This window comes from Peromyscus maniculatus, chromosome 2 (assembly GCF_049852395.1).
Source record: "Peromyscus maniculatus bairdii isolate BWxNUB_F1_BW_parent chromosome 2, HU_Pman_BW_mat_3.1, whole genome shotgun sequence".
Lineage (NCBI taxonomy): Eukaryota > Metazoa > Chordata > Mammalia > Rodentia > Cricetidae > Peromyscus > Peromyscus maniculatus.
This window is the reverse complement of record NC_134853.1, coordinates 9,958,539-9,977,473: the sequence shown is the minus strand read 5'-3', so window position 1 is coordinate 9,977,473 and position 18,935 is coordinate 9,958,539. Positions and strand designations below refer to the sequence as shown.

Sequence of the window (18,935 nt, the reverse complement as noted above, 5' to 3'; positions counted from 1 at the left end):
TCTATCTGGAAAGAGATGACGGATCAGAGGAACCCACCTCTCCCCGGTGTACTTCAGCAGGAACCAAGTATTGTTAGAACGCTATTAAATGATGAAAGCCGCTGCTTATTAAATAATCCTCTCTGTGCTTATTTTTCCTTTGAATAAATTGACGGCTCTTGGTCAATTCCCTAGTGCACTGGATGTTTCAAACACAGGCTTTATCAAGCTAAGGAGCCAGGCAAATTGCCCCAATGTCCTCAGGCTGCAGAGAACACTCCACAGATGCATTGAAAAAAAACGGCACACAACAGCTGCCTGCTGCCAAAGCTCAGCTCTGGCTCCTGAAGGTACTACCCCAGCCACAGTTGACTCAGTTTACACTGGGCCTTTCCCCTTCCAAGTCTCAGTGCACTCTAGATGACCTCTAAGCCATTTTCCGCTGGAGCAGCGGTGTTACTTCTCCCAGCAGCCCAGCAGAAAGCCTGAGATTAGAGCCAACACAGTGCCCAGCTGAATGAAAGACTACCAGTTTGGTGCAAGCATTGACCTGCATTTGCGTGAAAGCTGCCTTGAAGGCAGGACAGTGGTGGTGCACACCTTGAACCCCAGCACTCAGGAGGCAGAGCCAGGAAGATCTCTGTGAGTTCGAGGCCAGCCTGGTCTACAGAGCAAGCTCCCCGACAGGCACCAAAACTACATGGAGAAACCCTGTCTCAAAAAAATCAAGAAAAAAAAAAGCTGCCTTGAATAGTGGACAGTCCTTCTTTTTTCATAAAAGATTGCCATGATTAATGTAGACGTCCTTGCCATACTCTTTCTGCCTATATAAACTGACTATTCAGCTTATTTGGGAAGCCAGACAGGAGCCATAGGAGCCGTGGCTCAGCAGTTTAGAGTACTTGTTCTTGCAGAGGACCTGGGTTCAACTCCCAGCACCCACATGGTGGTGGCTCACAATCTCCTGTAACTCATAATTCTAATTGCAGGAGATCTGATGCCTTCTTCTGATGGCCATGATAACCAGGCATGCATGTGGTATACATACAGACAAAACATTTACACACACATATCTAATTTACCTGTTCCCAGTCGGTGTCGGGTGGACTTATGATTCTGGTGATCTGGTTCGGTGGCTGGGCGGCCCCTTCTTTTGTGTTCTCAGGTCTTGTTTTGCTCACCAACACTTACAAGTTGTTGGGTTTTTCAGGATCGGCAGCTGGGCCCTGGGTTGGCCTCGGGCAGAATGTGACTTTACTTCTTTTTTTTTTTTTTGGTTTTTCAAGACAGGGTTTCTCTGTGTAGCTTTGCGTCTTTCCTGGAGCTCACTTGGTAGCCCAGGCTGGCCTCGAACTCACAGAGATGCGCCTGGCTCTGCCTCCCGAGTGCTGGGATTAAAGGCGTGTGCCACCACCGCCCGGCTGTGACTTTACTTCTTAAACGGGGCCCAAGAAAGCCAGGCGGTGGAGGTGCATTGAAATTCAAGAGAGTGAGCAGGAAAGGTGTAGATTTTCTTTCTTTCCTTTTTTGAGAGAGCCACCATGTAGACCAGGCTGGCCTCCATCTCAGAGATCTACTTGCCTCTCCCATGAACTGGGAATAAAGGCATGTGCCACCACACCCAGCCAAAAGTACATTTCTCCTAAGTGTGAGAGCTCCAACAAAGGAATAGTGCCTCTTTGTCCAGTCCAGTGGCCTTTTATGTGTCTTTTAAGAGGGAATCCTGTTATTTTTCAGCATATTGCAGAATTAACCTGCAAAGTCCACCCTCTCTCTGCTTGCCTCTTTAGCTCCCAACCTAAGGGATAAATGGATCCAGAGTCAGAAACATAATTGACCTTGGGCCCCACCCTTATTGCCTAAAGGGAGATTAACTCAGGTCTCACTAGGTTTATTCAGATTTTCCCTTAGTTTTATCTTCTGCAACCCAATGCCTCTCTTCCCATGAAACCATTTTGAGCTATGGTTACAACCATAACACTTATTTTTTCCCAAAGCCTTTGAAAATTAATTCAGGGCCATGTGCTCCATTTTAGCCTTTTTTTTTTTTTTTTGGTTTTTCGAGACAGGGTTTCGCTGTGTAGCTTTGCACCTTTCCTGGAACTCACCTGGTAGCCCAGGCTGGCCTCGAATTCCCAAAGATCCACCTGCCTCTGCCTCCCGAGTGCTGGGATTAAAGGCGTGTGCCACCACCGCCCGGCTCATTTTAGCCTTTAATTGTCTGCAAATCAACTTAAAAAACAAACCAGCTGGGAGATGGTGGTGCACGCCTTTAATCCCTGCACTCGGGAGGCAGAAGCAGGCGGATCTCTGAGTTCCAGGCCAGACTGGGCTACAGAGTGAGTTCCAGGAAAGGCTCGCAAACTACACAGAGAAACCCTGTCTCAAAACAACAAAACCAAACCAAAAAACAACCCTTTCAGAGCCATGCACAGTAGCCAACACCAGTAATTTCAGCAGAATTATAAATTGGAGTTGGAGGACAGCCTAGGATTACATCGGGAAATTCTGTGCATGGTGGCAGGAAGAGATAGGATTGACCCAAATACAAGGCTAGTCTGGGCTACATAGTTAGATTGAGAGACCCTGGCTCAAAAAGTCGAGAACAAAGCCCCTTTGGAAAATGTCATTAGTTCCAGGCACTCCAAATCGCACGTACATATTTCCTTTGGTGGACATTATTTTCACAACTGCGACTAGTTGAGTCAGAGTATGTTGAATCTACATTTTCAAGCCCATTTCATGAAACACCAGAGAAGAAACCTGACTAAGCTGTTTTTCCAGCTTTCTAGGAAAGGTCCCCGGGCAACCACGGGAGAGCCAATGGAATGCCTTGGGTGGGGGTGCGGAAATGAGGTGAGCTTCTGGGGGTGAGGCGCGGGAATGGTGCGCCCGCCCACTGGAGCAATGGTGGCAGGCAGCTGCACGGTAGGCGAAGGAGAGCAGGGCGGTGGGCGTGGCCTGTTTTCGGTAAACACTGACCTATGCCGGGAAGGGAGGAAATGAGGCAAACACAAGCGCGAGCTTGTTAAGATGCTTGTTGATGTGTATTACTTATCACAAAAGGCCAGATGCCGCTTCCTTCAGAATACGATCTTCTTTTGTACACATACTGCATTTCCACATCTTAGGCTTCCTTTGTAATCCCCCGCCTCCTAGCTAGACAGAAACGAGAGCAGGGGCCACCCTGTAAAGCCATCAAAATTTCAACCCTCTACACGGAGAACTACAAGTCCCAAGATGCAATGTCACGTGGGACCAAACCCTAACCATGCCTTCGTAAGAAACTACACATCCCAGAATGCACCTCTGCCCGCACGGGTTCCGTGCATGGCAGAAATTGGACCAGGAGGGCGTTGCATTCTGGGAATCCAGAAGCCCTGGCTCCTCATTGGTTGAGATTTGCTAACGCTATCTCTTAAATTGGACTGTATTACTGAAGGTTAGAACCACAACGCGCTTCCTACGGACGCAAGTTGTTTGCAGAGCGTGTCTTCGCCTTGCCAGGTACCGATCTCCCGCGCGTTGCAGAGAGCGGCTGTGACGCGGCGGAAGTGATTCCTTCCCGTGCCCCGGAACCCACGGGGGTAGGCAGCTGGGGGTTGGGGGGGCGGCCCTGAATAGGGTCTGTGGCGGTACGTGGGGACGCGGCGCGGTGGCTGCGGGACTGGCTGGTGAGTGTCGGGCTGGGGTGGGAGCGGGGCTCCGGTTTCGCGTGGAGAGCTAGGGCCGCTGGGGCTGGGCGCCGTGGCCATCCCTCTGCTCACCCCTTCCCGTCTGGGCGGGGAAGGAACGGAAGCTCCGAGCCTCCCCGGCCTCCCGAGCTCCTGGTTTGGGGGGAGGGGAGCGGACTCTGGCGGGACCGTAACTAGATCAGCTCGGTGGGTTTGGAAGGAGGAGGCCCGGCAGGAGGTGGGGGCGAGCTGGGCCTTTTCCAGGCGCAGCACGGGGAGGGTGGGGTTAAGAGCATGGCAGCCCGGTCGCTTTTCCTTTTTGCCTTCCTCCGGTGCGCTTAGATTTGTTTTACTGTTGAAATGAGTCGCTAGTCGCAGGGGAGAGCCCTGGCCCCTTTCAGCTGTAGGACCCGGAAAAAAAAAAAGTTTATGCTCTGGGCAACTTGGATAATCTCTGCCTCACTGGGTGGGTTGGGGCATTTGTGCACCTATCTGCCTCTCAGTTTTATCTGGAAGGAAGTATTTAGTGCCAAATACAGTGCCTCTTTAATTTTTCTTAAGGCTCTGAAATTTCTAGTTTTGTGAGCACGGAAATTGTGTCATTTAGTGCAAGCATCTCTACACTGCACTTTCCAGTGTAGAAAGCCATCGAAATAGTTTTACAACTTCGTTCAAACTGCCAGATTTGTTTTTTAATCCCCCAATTGCATTTTATTTTCTGTTAAATGACCCAAGATGATAAATACATGGTCTCATTTACATTATAGTATAATTCATGTTATTGAGTCGTTGAAGTTCACAAGTATCCTAGGAATACAGTGATGAGGAAAATGGCTGTATTTTTTCCCATCGATATTTGTTATTTATTGGTGGTAATGATTTGAGACTCCTATTTACCACTTGGTGGGTGTGGGGGCAGAGCCTCACAGGGTACTCTAGACTGGTACAGAAGCCTGTCTGTAAACCTGAGGGGTCTCAGAGATCCACTTTTGCTTCCAAAGTGTTGGTATTAGAGGTGTGGGCCACTAAACTTGCTCCCCTCTTTTTAACATGATGGGATGGAATTAACCTTGCACCTCAGCTGCCCTGAGTCAGCACTGTGGAGTGCAACGACTCTGTCCTCATCCCCCTATTTAATTTATAATGGCTTCTCATCTTAAGTATGACATTTCTCTAATAACTGCCAGGCTAGGACTGTGTCTTGATATAGCATGTTTGCCTAGTATACAAAAGGCCCTGGCTTGGTTCTCCAGAACCACACACAAAAAAATGTTGGTTTATTCCCTCAGTGCCATTTTAAAAAATACACAAATATCCATTTCCTTTTGGGGGGGGGGAAATGAGTGCTCCCCCCCCCCCCCCCGCAGGGTTTTGGAGACAGGGTTTCTCATTGTTGCGTTGGTGCTTATCCTGGATCTTGCTCTGTAGACCAGGCTGGCCTTGAACTTATAGAGATCTGCCTGACTGCCTCCCAAGTGCTGGGATTAAAGGCTGGTGCCACCACCGCCTGGCCCTCTTAACTGTTTAGCCCTTGCTTACCTGCATGGCTACCTGCCTCTGCATCCCAATTACTGGGATTAAAGGTGAATAGTCAGATAGATATTCCTATATATTAAGTTTTTAAAATTGTGCAGATCTTAAGAAATGCTTGAGGAAAAGTTGAGGTTTTGGCTGGGGTGGGGTTGGGTCAGATTGGAAGGTAAGCAGCAAAGTCTTTAAATGTATGCTTGGATGTGTTGATACCCTTCAGATGCTTTACTACTCCTCTCTTAAGTAAAACTAGACAAAGACATCCAGTACTGGAAAATCTACACATACACAAATATATACATATGCAGTTTTAGGTAATAAGTTTGAAAAACAATAGGGATAGGTGTGATGTCAGAAACTTGTAAACCTTTAATCAAAGCATTCAGGAGACTGAGGCAGAGGATTGACAGGAGTTCCACACCAGCCTGGACTATGTAGTGAAGCCCTGTTGATCTTCCCTCTATTTAAAAAAAAAAAAAAAAGTAAATGGAGCAAGATCAGGGGTCAGGGAAGCACCCTCAGGACTTGATGTTTGACCTACAGGCCTAAGTAATGAGGGAGAGTTAAAGGAAAAGAACTTCAGGCAGCAGTCACTGCAAATGCAAAAGACCTTGAAGTGTGAGAGAACTTGACCTAGTCAAGAAATATCAGGGAGCAGGCAGTGGTGGCTTTAATCCCAGCACTTGGGGAGGCAGAGAGGCTGGCTGATCTCAGTGAGTTCAAGGCCAGCCAATCTACAGCCATGACTGTTATACAGAGAAACTTTGTTCAAACAACAACAGAAAAGTTTGGAACATATTGAAGGAAGAGTAAGAATGAGATAAGGGTGGCTAGCCAGGGAGTGTATAATACAGACCTTAAAGCTCTTCTGTATTTGTGCAGAAAGATGAATCTAATGTGTTCCTGAGATGACAAGGTGGAGAATAGACCAGCTAGAGGAAAGTGTGGAAGCTCCCCGCTACCCCCCAGGACAAGGGTTCTCTTTGTAATCCTGGCTGTCTGCTACTTACTTTGTGGACTAGGCCGGCCTTGAATTCAGATCCACCTACCTCTGCTTGGGATTGCTGGGATTACAGGTGTGCACCACCACACCTGGGTGTGGTAGCTTTTTTAGATAGTTAATTTAAAATACAACTAGCTTGAACTGGGGATGTAGAGTTGAAATAGTTGGAAAGTCATCTGATTTGAAATGTAACTGGGGGCTAGAGAGATGGCTCAGAGGTTAAGAGCACTGGCTGCTCTTCCAAAGGTCCTGAGTTCAATTCCCAGCAACCACATGGTAGCTCACAATCTATAATAAGATTTAGTGCCCTCTTCTGATTTGCAGGCAGAACATTGTATACACAATAAATAGATCTTAGAAAGAAAGAAAGAAAGAAAGAAAGAAAGAAAGAAAGAAAGAAAGAAAGAAAGAAAGAAAGAAAGAAAGAAATATAATTGGAAGCCAAATAGCTCTTGTCTTTTATTCCTAATACAGAAAAAAAAAATCTTTTTGCCCTTACCAATCTTGTGAACAGTAGTGCCATTTACTGAAGTTGGGAAGACTGAAAGGGAGTATTGGTTTCTGATGGGTGTATAAGGGATTCTTTGGGGGAGTTAGTTGGTAACTCATTAAGACAGTGACCATATGCATAGAACACCAGGAAGGGTGGCACATGCCTTTAATCACAGAGGTGAATCTTGAGTTTGAGGCCAGCCTGCTCTACAGAGCTAATATGTATAGAAGGAAATTGGATGTTTCTGACTGGGACTCAGAATAGGTGTAGAGCTAGGAAGGTAATATGGGAATGGTATTTATGGTGATATTTAAATACTTGGGTTGGAGGACATCAGATAGATGGTGTTAGACTGGTCAAGGAAAGCAGGTAAAATTAGATATTGGTTCTTTTGTCACGTGTTGGAATTTTAGGCCTGTGCTACTCTACCTTGTCTGATTATGAGCCTCTTCAAAGCCTCTCACACCGTTCATCCCAGTGGAGATAGGACCTCTTGAGTACCAGGAAAGCCTGTCTCAACCAAAAGGGGGCGGGGTTCTTGAGAAGAACGGTGATAGAAAAGTTAAGATGTGGATGAAGGGGCTGGAGTGGCAGAATGCTGGCAGCTTTTCCAGAGGATCAGTGAGGGTTTGATTTCTAGAGCCCGTGAGCGCCATCTACCCCCCCACCCACCCCACCCCACCCCACCCCACCCCACCCCGCAGCACATGCCTTTAATCCCAGCACTCGGAAGGCAGAGGCATGCGGATCTCTAAGTTCAAGGCCAGCCTGGTCTATAGACAAGATCCAGGACAGGCTCCAAAAAACTACACAGAGAAACTTGTCTCAAAAAGCCAAACAAATAAATAAATAAAGGCATGTGCCACTACCGCCTGTTCACATGTATCTTAAAAATCCAAAGAAAGACTAGTTTGTAGTGTCTCATTTCTAAATTCTGCTTCTGTGAAGTTTTCCAGGAATACAGAGGCACATTGAATTATGGTTACTGTCTGACCCTTACAGTAGAGAGGTGGCTGCCCCCTGCAGTACAGGATAGTGTAAGGACAAGGAGGGGACAGTGAAGTGCTGGTTATTTGTTCACAACTTACCAAGTATTGTATATAATAAATTCTTGAGGATTCTTTTTAAATTTATAAGTGTGTGTGTGTGTGTGTGTTTGTGTGTGTGTGTGTGTAGGTCAGAGGGCATTCCCCACCCCCTAGAGATAGAGTTCCAGATGCTTGAGAGCCAACCAATCCAGGTTCTGAGAATCAGACTCAGGTTCTCTGCAAGAGCAGTATGTGTTAATTGCTGAGCCGCTTCTCCAGCTCTGCCGGAACTACCTTTTTTAATGTATTTAATTATAATTAGACCCTTACATGCTGCTATGTAAGTGCTAGAGATCAAGTCTCTCTCCAGTCCCAACGCCTTTTCTTGACCCGTGTCAATGTGTCAATCAGCGTTGTTGTGTTTGAGAAGACCGGTATTCCCTGAGCTCTTGAAACACAACACAGCCTTCTTCCCTGTCCTCGTTCCCTCCTGCCCTACTCTTCAGTTCCCCAGAGAACTCCGTCTCACACATTGTTCTGGTTTGGTTTTCTTTGTACGCTCGCACCTCCACATCCCTTTTGGGTGGGGATGGTGTAGTTGTGGTTGAGACAGTCTTGCCCTGTAGTTCTAGTTAGCCTAATAACTCAGAGTAATCTTGACAGACCTTGAACTCTTGGTTCAGCTTCCACCTCAAAAGCTAGGATTTCACTTGTTCCGCTTGAAGCCCTACCGTTTTTCCGGTGAGATTAGAATCCTTGTTCTGTCTCTGGTACCCAGGACAGCACTTGGCATAGTTAGTACTCCTTAGTGTAGTGTTTGTGAGGTGAGTGAATTTCTAAACTGGTTTTCAACAACACTCAGTCACTCTTGTGTACCTGTGTACCTCAAAGAATTGGTCACTTTCCTTGGATCACTCTGACCTTTCAATTTGGTAAAATACCTCTTATCAATCACGGATCAAATACTGTGCCTGTTCATGTAACACATCTTCTGATCAAGATTTGTAGCTACCCACTTAATTTCTTTGGAATGGTTGGTTACTCTTTGGGTAACATCTGCTTATCAAAAGGACTTGCAATAGTTTTATTGACATTGTGTCTGGTATTCTTGTTGATGATGATAGTTTGGTGTGCTTTTTGGCCTACTGAGACTAGGTTGGCCTCAAACTCAGGATTCTCTTGCCTTAACATGCTGAGTTCTGGGATTACACCCAGCTTTGACTAAAAGTTAAGACTGAGTGAATTAAATGTAAGAGCATTTATTGTTACAGAATTGTATTAGTCAGTTTTCTAAAAGGTAGAAGTCCAGTTACATAGTGACTGTAGCTATTCAAACAGATTTTTTTTTCTGAATGTGAGTTCCTGGATGTGAGTTTCTCACTTAATCGTATGTCATATTTTATAAACATCTACTTATGAATTAAGTGGGGACTTTGAGGCTAGAGAGATAGTTTAGTGGTTAAGAATACTGGCTGATCACACACACACACTAATTTTTTTATTTTAAAATGACTATAGATGTTAATTGTGCAGAGCAGATTTGTGTACCCTTCACCCAGGTGTCCCCAATGATAACAAGTTGTGTAATTATGATACAATATCAAAAACCCAGGAAACAGACATAAATACTCTCCATACAATCTATGCAGCTTTTAAAGGCATACGTGTGTTGTGTGTATAAAATTCTACATAGCTGGCCTGGAGAGATGGCTCAGAGGTTATAAGAGCACTGGTTGCTCTTCCAGAGGACCTAGGTTCAATTCCCAGCACTCACATGTCTGGCTGCTCTGGCAAAGGACCAGCACTTCCATGGTGCTGGGGATCTAGAATTCCAGGGGATCTAGAACTCAGGTGCCAGGCATGAATTTGGTATTTATACATACATGCAGGGAAAACACTCCTTTTTAAAGAGAAGCTTTTAAAATAACGTCGATGGTGGTAGAGCTTCTCCACTACTTTAAGTCTGTAGAGAAATCTTTTTTCCCAGAGGCCTTCCCAGATGAGACTTTGCATGGTTGCTTAGCTACTGCAGCTTAAATAAACAACCTAGGTGTTCTACTATGGAGATTATCTAGATAGAAGAGTTGACACTTGAAGTTCCTGTACTTCAAGACTTTCTAACATGTTTTTTTTTCTTTCATTTTTAAAAACAATGTTTACAAAAGAATATAAACAGGAAATATAATGGTTTTAGTGAATGCCTTTTATTACAAAGTGATATGAAGTATGGTTTTTAAAATTTTAGAGAACTGTTAGAGAATTATAGCATCAACTTCTAGAAGTAGAAAATTAATTTCACCTGGAGATTTTTTGTTTGTTTGTTTGTTTTAATAATTATGAGCAAGTTAAAGCTGGACATGGTGGCCCATGCCTTTAATCCCAGTACTTGGAAGCAGAGGCAAGCAGATCTGAGTTCTAGGCCTTCCTGCAAGCAGATCTGAGTTCTAGGCCTTCCTGATCTAGCTACACAGAGAAACCTTGTAGGTGGTAGGGGGCGGTGGCCAAGTTGAATAATGGAGGGAGGGAATAAGAATTGTAAAGTCACCGGGTGGTGGTGGTTCACGCCTTTAATTTAGCACACAGGAGGCAGAGGCAGGTGGATCTCTGAGTTCAAGGCCAACCTGGGCTACCAAGTGAGTTCCAGGAAAGGCACAAAGCTACACAGAGGAACCCTGTCTGGAAAAACCAAAAAAAAAAAAAAAAAAGTAAGGTCAAATCTACCAGGCTTTGAATCCTAAATTGTGTCCTAATCTCTAGAGGAATAATACTCTTGTGGTAGATTTATTTTTAAAGAAAACAATGTACCTGAAAGGTAGTTACTACAGTGATCACCAGTAAGTAAGCCCATAAGTTATTGTTTATATTATCTTTTACTCTGCTTTATCTCGTATTAGGCATGGTACAAATTATTGGGAAAAAATGCTTTTGTGGGAATCATTTTATTTTTTAAATTATGATTTTTTTTTAAGATTTATTTATTTATGATGTAAACAGAAGAGGGTGCCAGATCTCATTACAGGTGGTTGTAAGCCACCATGTGGGTGCTGGGAATTGAACTCAGGACCTCTGGAAGAGCAGTCAGTGCTCTTAACCTCTGAGCCATCTCTCCAGCCCCTTAAATTATGATTTCTGAAGTTAGGAGCTAGAAAGATGGCTAGTGCTTTTTTTCCTGAGGATTTGAGTTAGATTCCCAGTACCCCTATGGCAGCTCACAAGTAAGTTCAGTTCCAGGGGATCTAATACCCTCTCTGGTCTCCAAGGACACCCGTAGATACAGGCAAAACACCTGTACACAAAAAGTAAAAATAAATAATATCCTTTATGTGTGCAGGTGTTTTGTTTGTGGAGGTCAAAAGTGGGTGTTGGATCCCCTGTTACTAGAGGTACAGTTGTGAGGCACCATGTGGGTGTTGAGAATCACCCTGACTCTTGGAAGAGCAGCAAGTGCTCCTCACTGTTGAACCATATCTCCAGCACCCCACCCCCAGGCTTTTTTGTTTGGTTTGGTTTTTTGTTTGAGACAGGGTTTCTCTGTGTAGCCTTGGCTGTCCTGGAACTGGCTCTGTAGATTGGGCTCTTTAGATCTGCCTGCCTCTGCCTCCCAAGTGCTGAGATCAAAGGTGTGTGCCACCACTGCCTGGCCCAAGGTTTTTTTTTTTTTTTTTGTGATATATATTTTTTATTTTACAATACCATTCAGTTCTACATATCAGCCATGGGTTCCCCTATTCTCCCCCCTCCCACGCCCTCCCCTTACCCCCAGCCCACCCTCCATTCCCATCTCCTCCAGGACAAGTCCTCCCCCGAGGACTGTGATCGACTTGGTAGACTCAGTCCAGGGAGGTCTGGCCCAAGTTTTTAATATTTAACCTTTCATTGTTAATTCAGAACTTTATACCCTGTGTTTAGAAGGGATGGAGGAGTAAAATGCAGATGTGCACAGTTGTGTAATTAGCAAACAAGCCTTACCTTCCTGTCATGGAAGGTACTTCATGTCATTGGCTATGTTATGTAATCTTTCGTCTAAACAAGCATTTGCTTGGTGTCTACACAGGATAGTTTTCTGCACTCCCCCTTCATTGACTTAAAGGAAGGCACATGGAATACTAGTGTCAGAAGTTGACATGACTTCAGTGTCCATTATTAAGCATGATTGAAATGTTAAGGCGGAAGTCAGTCTTGTGCCTGATTCTGTGTCAAGTTCATTCTGTTGTCAAGGTCAGTAAGCTGAAAGTGGCTAGAGGCTCCCTGTCAGCTGTTTAATGTAACTGTAGGTATAGCATGAATAAAAGAATTTGGAGGCCACCTTCTAGAAACCAAGGGAAAACAGTTGGTTTTCTGATGACAACAGGATCCACAGTTTTCTTCAGATACGTGGCAGGGAAAGAAGTGATTTAGAATATTTCAGTACAGTTTTTGATCCTTTGGTTTGGGTTGTTTGTGTTTGTGGTTTATGTGTGCGTTGTGTCTTTGTTCTTTTGGGTTTTTTTTTTCCGAGACAGGGTTTCTCTGTGTAGCTTTGCGCCTTTCCTGGGATTCACTTGGTAGTCCAGGCTGGCCTCGAACTCACAGAGATTCACCTGGCTCTGCCTCCCGAGTGCTGGGATTAAAGGCGTGCGCCACCACCACGGCCCCCGCAGCAGCACCTGCAGTCACATTGTGCTGTGCTGGGGTGGAAGGCAGGACCTTGCTTGCACATACAAGACTGATGCAGGCCTCTGCCACACCTAAATCTCTACACATGCTGGGGTTGTTTGGTTTTCTTGATTTGAAAGTTTCCCCTCTAGACCAGCCTTGCCTATAAACTAGCAGGCCTCCTGCTACTGTGCCTGGCTGTCAGCTGCTTTTATATATATATTTGAAGCTGATTCCATGGGCTCTCCTGCCACCTCCTAGTACAGCTTTGTACGTTTACACTACCACTAGCCGTAGTGCTTGCCTTGACAGCCAGTTTATAGTGGTTATTTTAAAGTCATCTTTCTGAAGTTCAGAGGCTCCAGCTGCCCAAGTTCACAAAGCGTCTTGGTGCCTCCTATTGAATGATAGTTTGTTGGAATCATAACTTATTCCATAAGGAGGGAGAATCCTGAAATTATTAGCACCAAGAACACAGTGAATAGTAATGTGTGGAAAATACATATGCAACATTAATCTTTGTGTGTTTTTGTTACACTTTCAGGAAACTACTAAAGTTCCTGTGGGATCAAGTAGAATTTTATAAGAACATAATGGGTAAGTTAACAGAGGTAATTTTGTGTATCCATTTGTGAGAGCTGATTTTTCCTCTCAACTAAAGGCACTGCACCTACACGTGGCCTGTTGCACAAATGAGCACCCATACACTATATACACCAAGCAGGGTGGCCTTTAAAGTCATTGAAGGAATGAAAATCAGAAAATGGCTAAAGTGAAATTAATGTTTACATGAACAGTTTGTTACTCTGTCTGTCTGAAAGGTAGCAATATACAAAATCAATACTGTGTCAACTAAAATTTGTAGTGTTTTGTAAGTACTTAATAATAAGACTTTTACATTGGGCAGCGGTGGCGCATACCTTTAATCCCAGCACTCCCGGGAGGCAGAGGCAGGCAGATCGAGTTCCAGCCCAGCCTGGTCTACAGAGTGAATTCTGGGACAGCCAGGGCTACACAGAGCAATCATGTAAAATGAGACTTTTAACAACAGATATGCAGAATGTTAAGTTGTGTGTTTATTTCCTGGCCCTATGACCACATAATACCTGTAAAAAAAACTTGGAAGAGAAAGGTGGTATTACTCCCATTTTCCATTTCCGGTGTTGGATTCTTAACAAGGAGTGTGTGCTAAGACAGAGCTGCTCAGCTGGTCCGCAGGAAGTGGAAGGACCAGTGGAGCTCCCAAGTGCCCTCGCCTGTTAGAGCCTGCCTCCCACAGTGCTGCACCTCCAGTACTCCACGGGTTCCTTAGAGCAGAGCCCTTGAGCCAGCCAGTTAGCACTCTGCAGACACACTAAAAGGGAGGTCTCACCAGGCAGGCAATACTCAGTCCAGTCAAGTTGATCAGAAGCAGGCATCACAGCGTGCAAAATATTAGAAATGTAAATGAACTTCTTAGTGTGTTCACTGGGTAGCCCAGGCTAGCCTCAAAGTCCTCATCAGTCCTGTGTCAGCATTTTTTTTTTAAATCTGGAATTCCCTGGAACAGGAGTTACGATTGTGGGTGCTGGGAATCAAATTCAAGTCTTCTGAAAGAGCAGCTAATGCTCTTAACTACTGAGTGTCTTTCTAGCCTGTGCATCTGTCTTTTGAGTATTGGGATTAGAAGCATGAGCCATCCTGCCTAGCTTCAATTTGAAATAATGCTAGCTTTTGAGAATGTGGTGGGTTTTTTTTTTTTTTTTCTTCCCCTGAGATAGGGTTTCTCTGTGTAGCCTTAGCTGTCCTGGAACTCACTCTGTAGACCAGGCTGGCCTCAAATAGTCTAGTTTAGAAATTGAACTTACATCCTTGAGTTACTGTAAAAATTACAAGAGTTATACAGTGTCGTAGCTTCGCCGGGGGCTGGAGATAAGTGGGTAAAGGGCTAGGTTTGCCAGCATCAGGACCCGAATTTGAATTCCAGGCACAGTAGCATACAGTGCTCCTGCAGCAAGAAGGGAGGCAGAGACAGAATCTTAAGAAGCTTGCAGACCAGCTACCATGAAGAGTGCAGTGATGAACAACAGAAATGAAAGGCTACTTGTTTTAAAGACTTAAAATTTGTATTGTTTCTATGGGTTTAGATTCACATGAAACATCTTGGACAGCAGTGGTGGTTTTAAAACTAATCTTCATTTTAGGGATTTCTTTTAGTTAACAGTGTGGATGTGTGCAGCTGAACAGAACAATCATCTTCACTCTTCTACTCCACAGGGTTTCCTAAATTCTTAGAATAAGATTTAAGATGCTGTTTTTGGGTTCTGTTGCTGTGAAGAGACACAATGACCATGGCAACTCTTAAAAAGGAAAGCATCTAGTTGGGACTGGCTTAGGATTCAGAAGTTTAGTCCATTGTCATCATGGCAGGAAGCATGGCAGCATGCAGGCAGACATGGTGCTGGAGAAGGTGTTGAGTTCTACATCCTGATCTGCAGGCAACAGGAAGAGACTGAGCCACTAAGCTTGGCTTGAGCTTCTGAGGCTTCAAAGCTACCTTCCCCACCCTCCAGTGACACACTTCCTCCAAAAAGGCCACACCTCCTAATAGTGCCACTACCTATGGGCCTAGGAGGGCCATTTTATTAAAATGGAAACAGTTTCTCTGTAGTGTCCTGGCTGTCCTGGAGCTCGCTCCATAGACCAGGCTGACCTCAAACTCAGATCTCCTTGCCTCTGTCTCCCAAGTGCTGTGATTAAAGGCATGCGCCATTACCGCCCAGCTCAACCTATTTATTTTTAGTGCATTGTATAATTAAAATTTATTGTACTGCTTTATTTCAGATGGAGAGGAGAAATCCTATGGTGGCTGTGAAGGCCCTGATGCCATGTATGTCAAATTAATATCTTCTGATGGGCATGAATTTATTGTAAAAAGAGAACATGCGTTAACATCAGGAACAATAAAGGCCATGTTGAGTGGACCAGGTAGGTAATAGTGTTTTTTCCTTCATATGTCCTTTTAATGTTTAATAAATGTTTTTCCTGTTAGATGCACACAGCATTTGAAGGAGGAGAAAGCAGTTGCAGTGGTAGATGCCTCTGTCCCAGCTTCTTGAGAGGTTGAGGTTTGGGAAGATAGCTTCTAATCTAGGAGTTTTAGGCCAGCCTGGACACCATAGTTGAGACACTGTCTTAAAACCAAAGGACTGTGGATATAAAGTAGCTGCCGGTGGCGGTGGCGGTGCACGCCTTTAATCCCAGCACTTGAGAGGCAGAGGCAGGTGGATCTCTGTGAGTTCGAGGCCAGCCTGGGCTACCAAGTGAGTTCCAGGAAAGGCGCAAAGCTACACAGAGAAACCCTGTCTTGAAAAAACCAAAAATAAATAAATAAATAAATAAATAAATAAATAAATAAATAAATAAATAAATAAATAAATAAATAAATAAAGTAGCCGTAAGAATATCGACGTGAGTTAGGATCTCCATGTAATTCACATAAAAAGCCAGGTACCTGTAAAAGAGGAAGAACGCAGACAGCCAACTCTGGCCTCTAAATACACACACACACACACACACACACACACACACACACACACGCAGGGGTGGGGCGAGAAGAAGGAGGAAGCTCCCACCATTGCATGATTACATTATATTGAGAAAAATCAGTTATTTCTGTACAAGTTTGAGTAAGATCCTAATTATTCTTTTGCAATAGGAAACCTGTGTGTTTTTCTACATTAGTTTGTGGTTGTCATATACCGTTGTAATAAAAAGTTTATTCTGAGAATTTAGCCGCCCCCCATGCACCTCCAGTTTTGTTTGGAGTCAAGATCTTAATTCTATAGCCCACGTTGCCAAGCTGGCTTCAGAATCAAGGGCTGCCCTTCCCCTCACCTTCCCTGTGCTGGGATTGTAGGCCTAACCACCACTCCTGTCTCTGACCATTAGCATTCTTTTTTCCTTTGAGTAGATATTCTCCAGCTTCTAAAACAGTTCAAATAATACAATTATTACTTTTTTTTTTTTAAGATTTATTTATTTATTATGTACACAGTTTCCGTCTGCACACTACAGAAAGTGCCACTACCAAAGAGGGCACCAGATCTCATTGCAGATGGTTGTGAGCCACCATGTGGTTGCTGGGAATTGAACTCTGGAAGAGCAGCCAGTGCTCTTAACCTCTGAGCCATCACTCCAGCCCCAATTATTACTTCTACAGTATGAACAACCATCACAAATATATCGTTCCAAAAAATCCCCCCAAAAGGAAACCCTATGCTCTTTGAGCTTTATCTGTGCCCAGTCTGCTTTCTGTTCTCCCTGTTCTGGAATCCATGCAGTATTTGACCTTCTGTGTCTTTCTACATAGCATAATTCAAAGTACAATCAAGTGGTAGGGGAGCCACCTAGTACTGTTCTGTCAGGATATGCTACATTGGGTTTCAACTTTTCTGTCTACCTTTTAGCTACCATATATATAAGTGGCTGTTTAAAACACCAGCTTTTGCTTTGTGGGACTGTTTGGTCATATGATTGTTTATTATGTTTTCTGTCTCTGTTGGGGTAGAATCAATTTACATTTTTTTGTTGTTTTGTATTTTTGTTTGTTTGTTCTTCGAGACAGGGTTTCTCTGTAGCTTTGGAGCCTATCCTGGAATTCACTCTGTAGACCAGGCTGGCTTTGTATTCACAGAGATGCACCTCAGCCTCCCGTGTCCTGGGATTAAAAACATGCACCACCACCGCCCAGCTCGTTTTACTTATTTTTATTGACAACACATTAGTCTTCCAATTTATGAAACACGCTGACTGGGTTTATCTTTTTTTCCTTACTATATTTATGTATATATGTGGGTATGTAGCTGTATGAGTTTATGTGTATTGCATGCGTGAACTTGTGGAGCCAGAAGAGAGCATGGAATGCCTTAGAACCAGTCACAGGTGCTTGTGCCAAGCGGGTGCTGGGAACCAAGCCCAGATTTCTGCGAGAGCAGTGAGCTCCTAACTGCTGAGCCATCCGTCTCCGGCCCATTATTAGCTCTTCTGACTACAAAGCAATACTTCAGTATAGATTTTATTTGTATTTACTTAGCAACTGCTGCTTTTGAACACCAATTCAAACAGCCAGCCTCAGATCAACCCTCCTGCCCCAAGCCTCTTAAGTGTTGAAGTTGCGCTCTGTGCCACTACATCAAGCCTTCAGATGCTGCTGTGTTTTTGTGTCTGTTTTTTGAGAGATGGTTTCTCTGTGTAGCTTTGGAACCTGTCCCTGGAACTCTGTAGAGGAGGCTGGAACTCAATCCACCTTCCGAGGGCTGGGATTAAACATCACCTGGCTTGTGTTAAAGATTTTTAAAGTGTTATATCTACTAAGGAATCAGGTAGATAATCTGGTGCTAATCACAGTCGATCTTTTATTAATTTACTGCCTAACCAAGTGCCTTGTACCACATGGCTTAGGTACAGAACTTTATTTTTCCTACAGTTCTGAAGTGTTAAACTTTAAAGAATTGGCAGTATTGACTATTTTCTGAACTTGCCTTTGAATAATGGGCTCTGTCTTAGAGTTCTATCTATGTGTCTCTTCTGATGAGAATGCCAGTCACCCTGCATTCCTGTCCTAGAGACCTTGTTTAACAGAATTTAGCTGAAAGACCCTACCTTTAAGTGCAATCACATCCTGAGGTGTAGTTGGGGCTAAGATTCTCCTGAGAAGAGGCACTGTGCAGCCCCTAACATACATAACTTTTGTTTTGCAGGGCAGTTTGCTGAGAATGAAACCAATGAGGTCAATTTCAGAGAGATCCCTTCGCATGTGCTGTCGAAAGTATGCATGTACTTTACCTACAAGGTCCGCTACACTAACAGCTCCACCGAGATTCCTGAATTCCCGATTGCACCTGAAATTGCACTGGAGCTGCTGATGGCTGCGAACTTCCTAGATTGTTAAATAGAATAAATTATAATAAACTGTTCATTTTTTCAGTATTTAATACCTGTAGTTCAGTTAGTCGTTTTTCCACATATAGCATGTTGCCTGTATGAAATTGAACTCTAAAGTTAATTGCTGAGCAGATTCCTTCTGTCATTTGCATAGCAGAGTTGAAATGTGTTTGCTACATCAACAAATTGAGGACGTTCACAAGCCAAGAAATAAACAAATGATGCCAGTTTGTAGGTGGTTTGCTTTCTCCTTTATAAGTAATATAGCAAATCTTGGAATGTAAGCATAAATGAACATATTCTACAGGTAAATACAGGGGCTAAGTATTTTAAGTATTTTTATGTTTTTAGTGTTTTTTTAAGAACCAGTTCTGATCTTACAGCCACTGAGCATTACTAGAGTTATGCAAATAATTACATGAAAAAACATGTTTATAACTTAGCCAAACCTTGATTTTTGTAACTCAGAATAAGAGTTGAAATTTCTTATGTGTTTTTTGATAAACTGCAATATTGTTTAATTGCATCTTGTGTTTTGTTTATTGCTACAATTTAAGAACTTTATTTAAAAGCAATTTTGGAAGATTATCAGGTACAACTTTATTCCAAAATAGTAGCTGTTTGAACTTTAGCCATCTAGTCAAGTAAATGATGATTTCGAGTCCCTG

General features: G+C 43.8%; 1 protein-coding gene across 4 annotated transcripts; it reads left to right on the top strand.

Annotated features, from left to right (window-relative positions):
- The first annotated feature begins 3,299 nt into the window (after nucleotides 1-3,299).
- Nucleotides 3,300-18,497, top strand: Eloc (elongin C). 4 transcript variants are annotated; one of them, XM_006974718.4, is made up of 4 exons: nucleotides 3,300-3,486; nucleotides 12,887-12,939; nucleotides 15,166-15,309; nucleotides 18,084-18,497. In XM_006974718.4, the coding sequence occupies exons 2-4, from the start codon at nucleotides 12,936-12,938 to the stop codon at nucleotides 18,272-18,274; spliced, it is 339 nt and encodes a 112-aa protein (XP_006974780.1). In that variant the 5' UTR covers nucleotides 3,300-3,486; nucleotides 12,887-12,935; the 3' UTR covers nucleotides 18,275-18,497. The 4 variants fall into 4 exon arrangements, with proteins under 4 accessions (XP_006974780.1, XP_076419885.1, XP_006974779.1 ...); XM_076563770.1 differs by having other exon boundaries at nucleotides 3,307-3,421; XM_006974717.4 differs by lacking the exon at nucleotides 3,300-3,486 and adding an exon at nucleotides 3,544-3,653.
- The last annotated feature ends 438 nt before the right edge of the window (nucleotides 18,498-18,935 follow it).

Coding starts and splice junctions, on each gene's coding strand:
- Eloc (XM_006974718.4), top strand. Junction 15,310..18,083: donor GGCCATGTTGAGTGGACCAG/GTAGGTAATAGT, acceptor TTTGTTTTGCAG/GGCAGTTTGCTGAGAATGAA.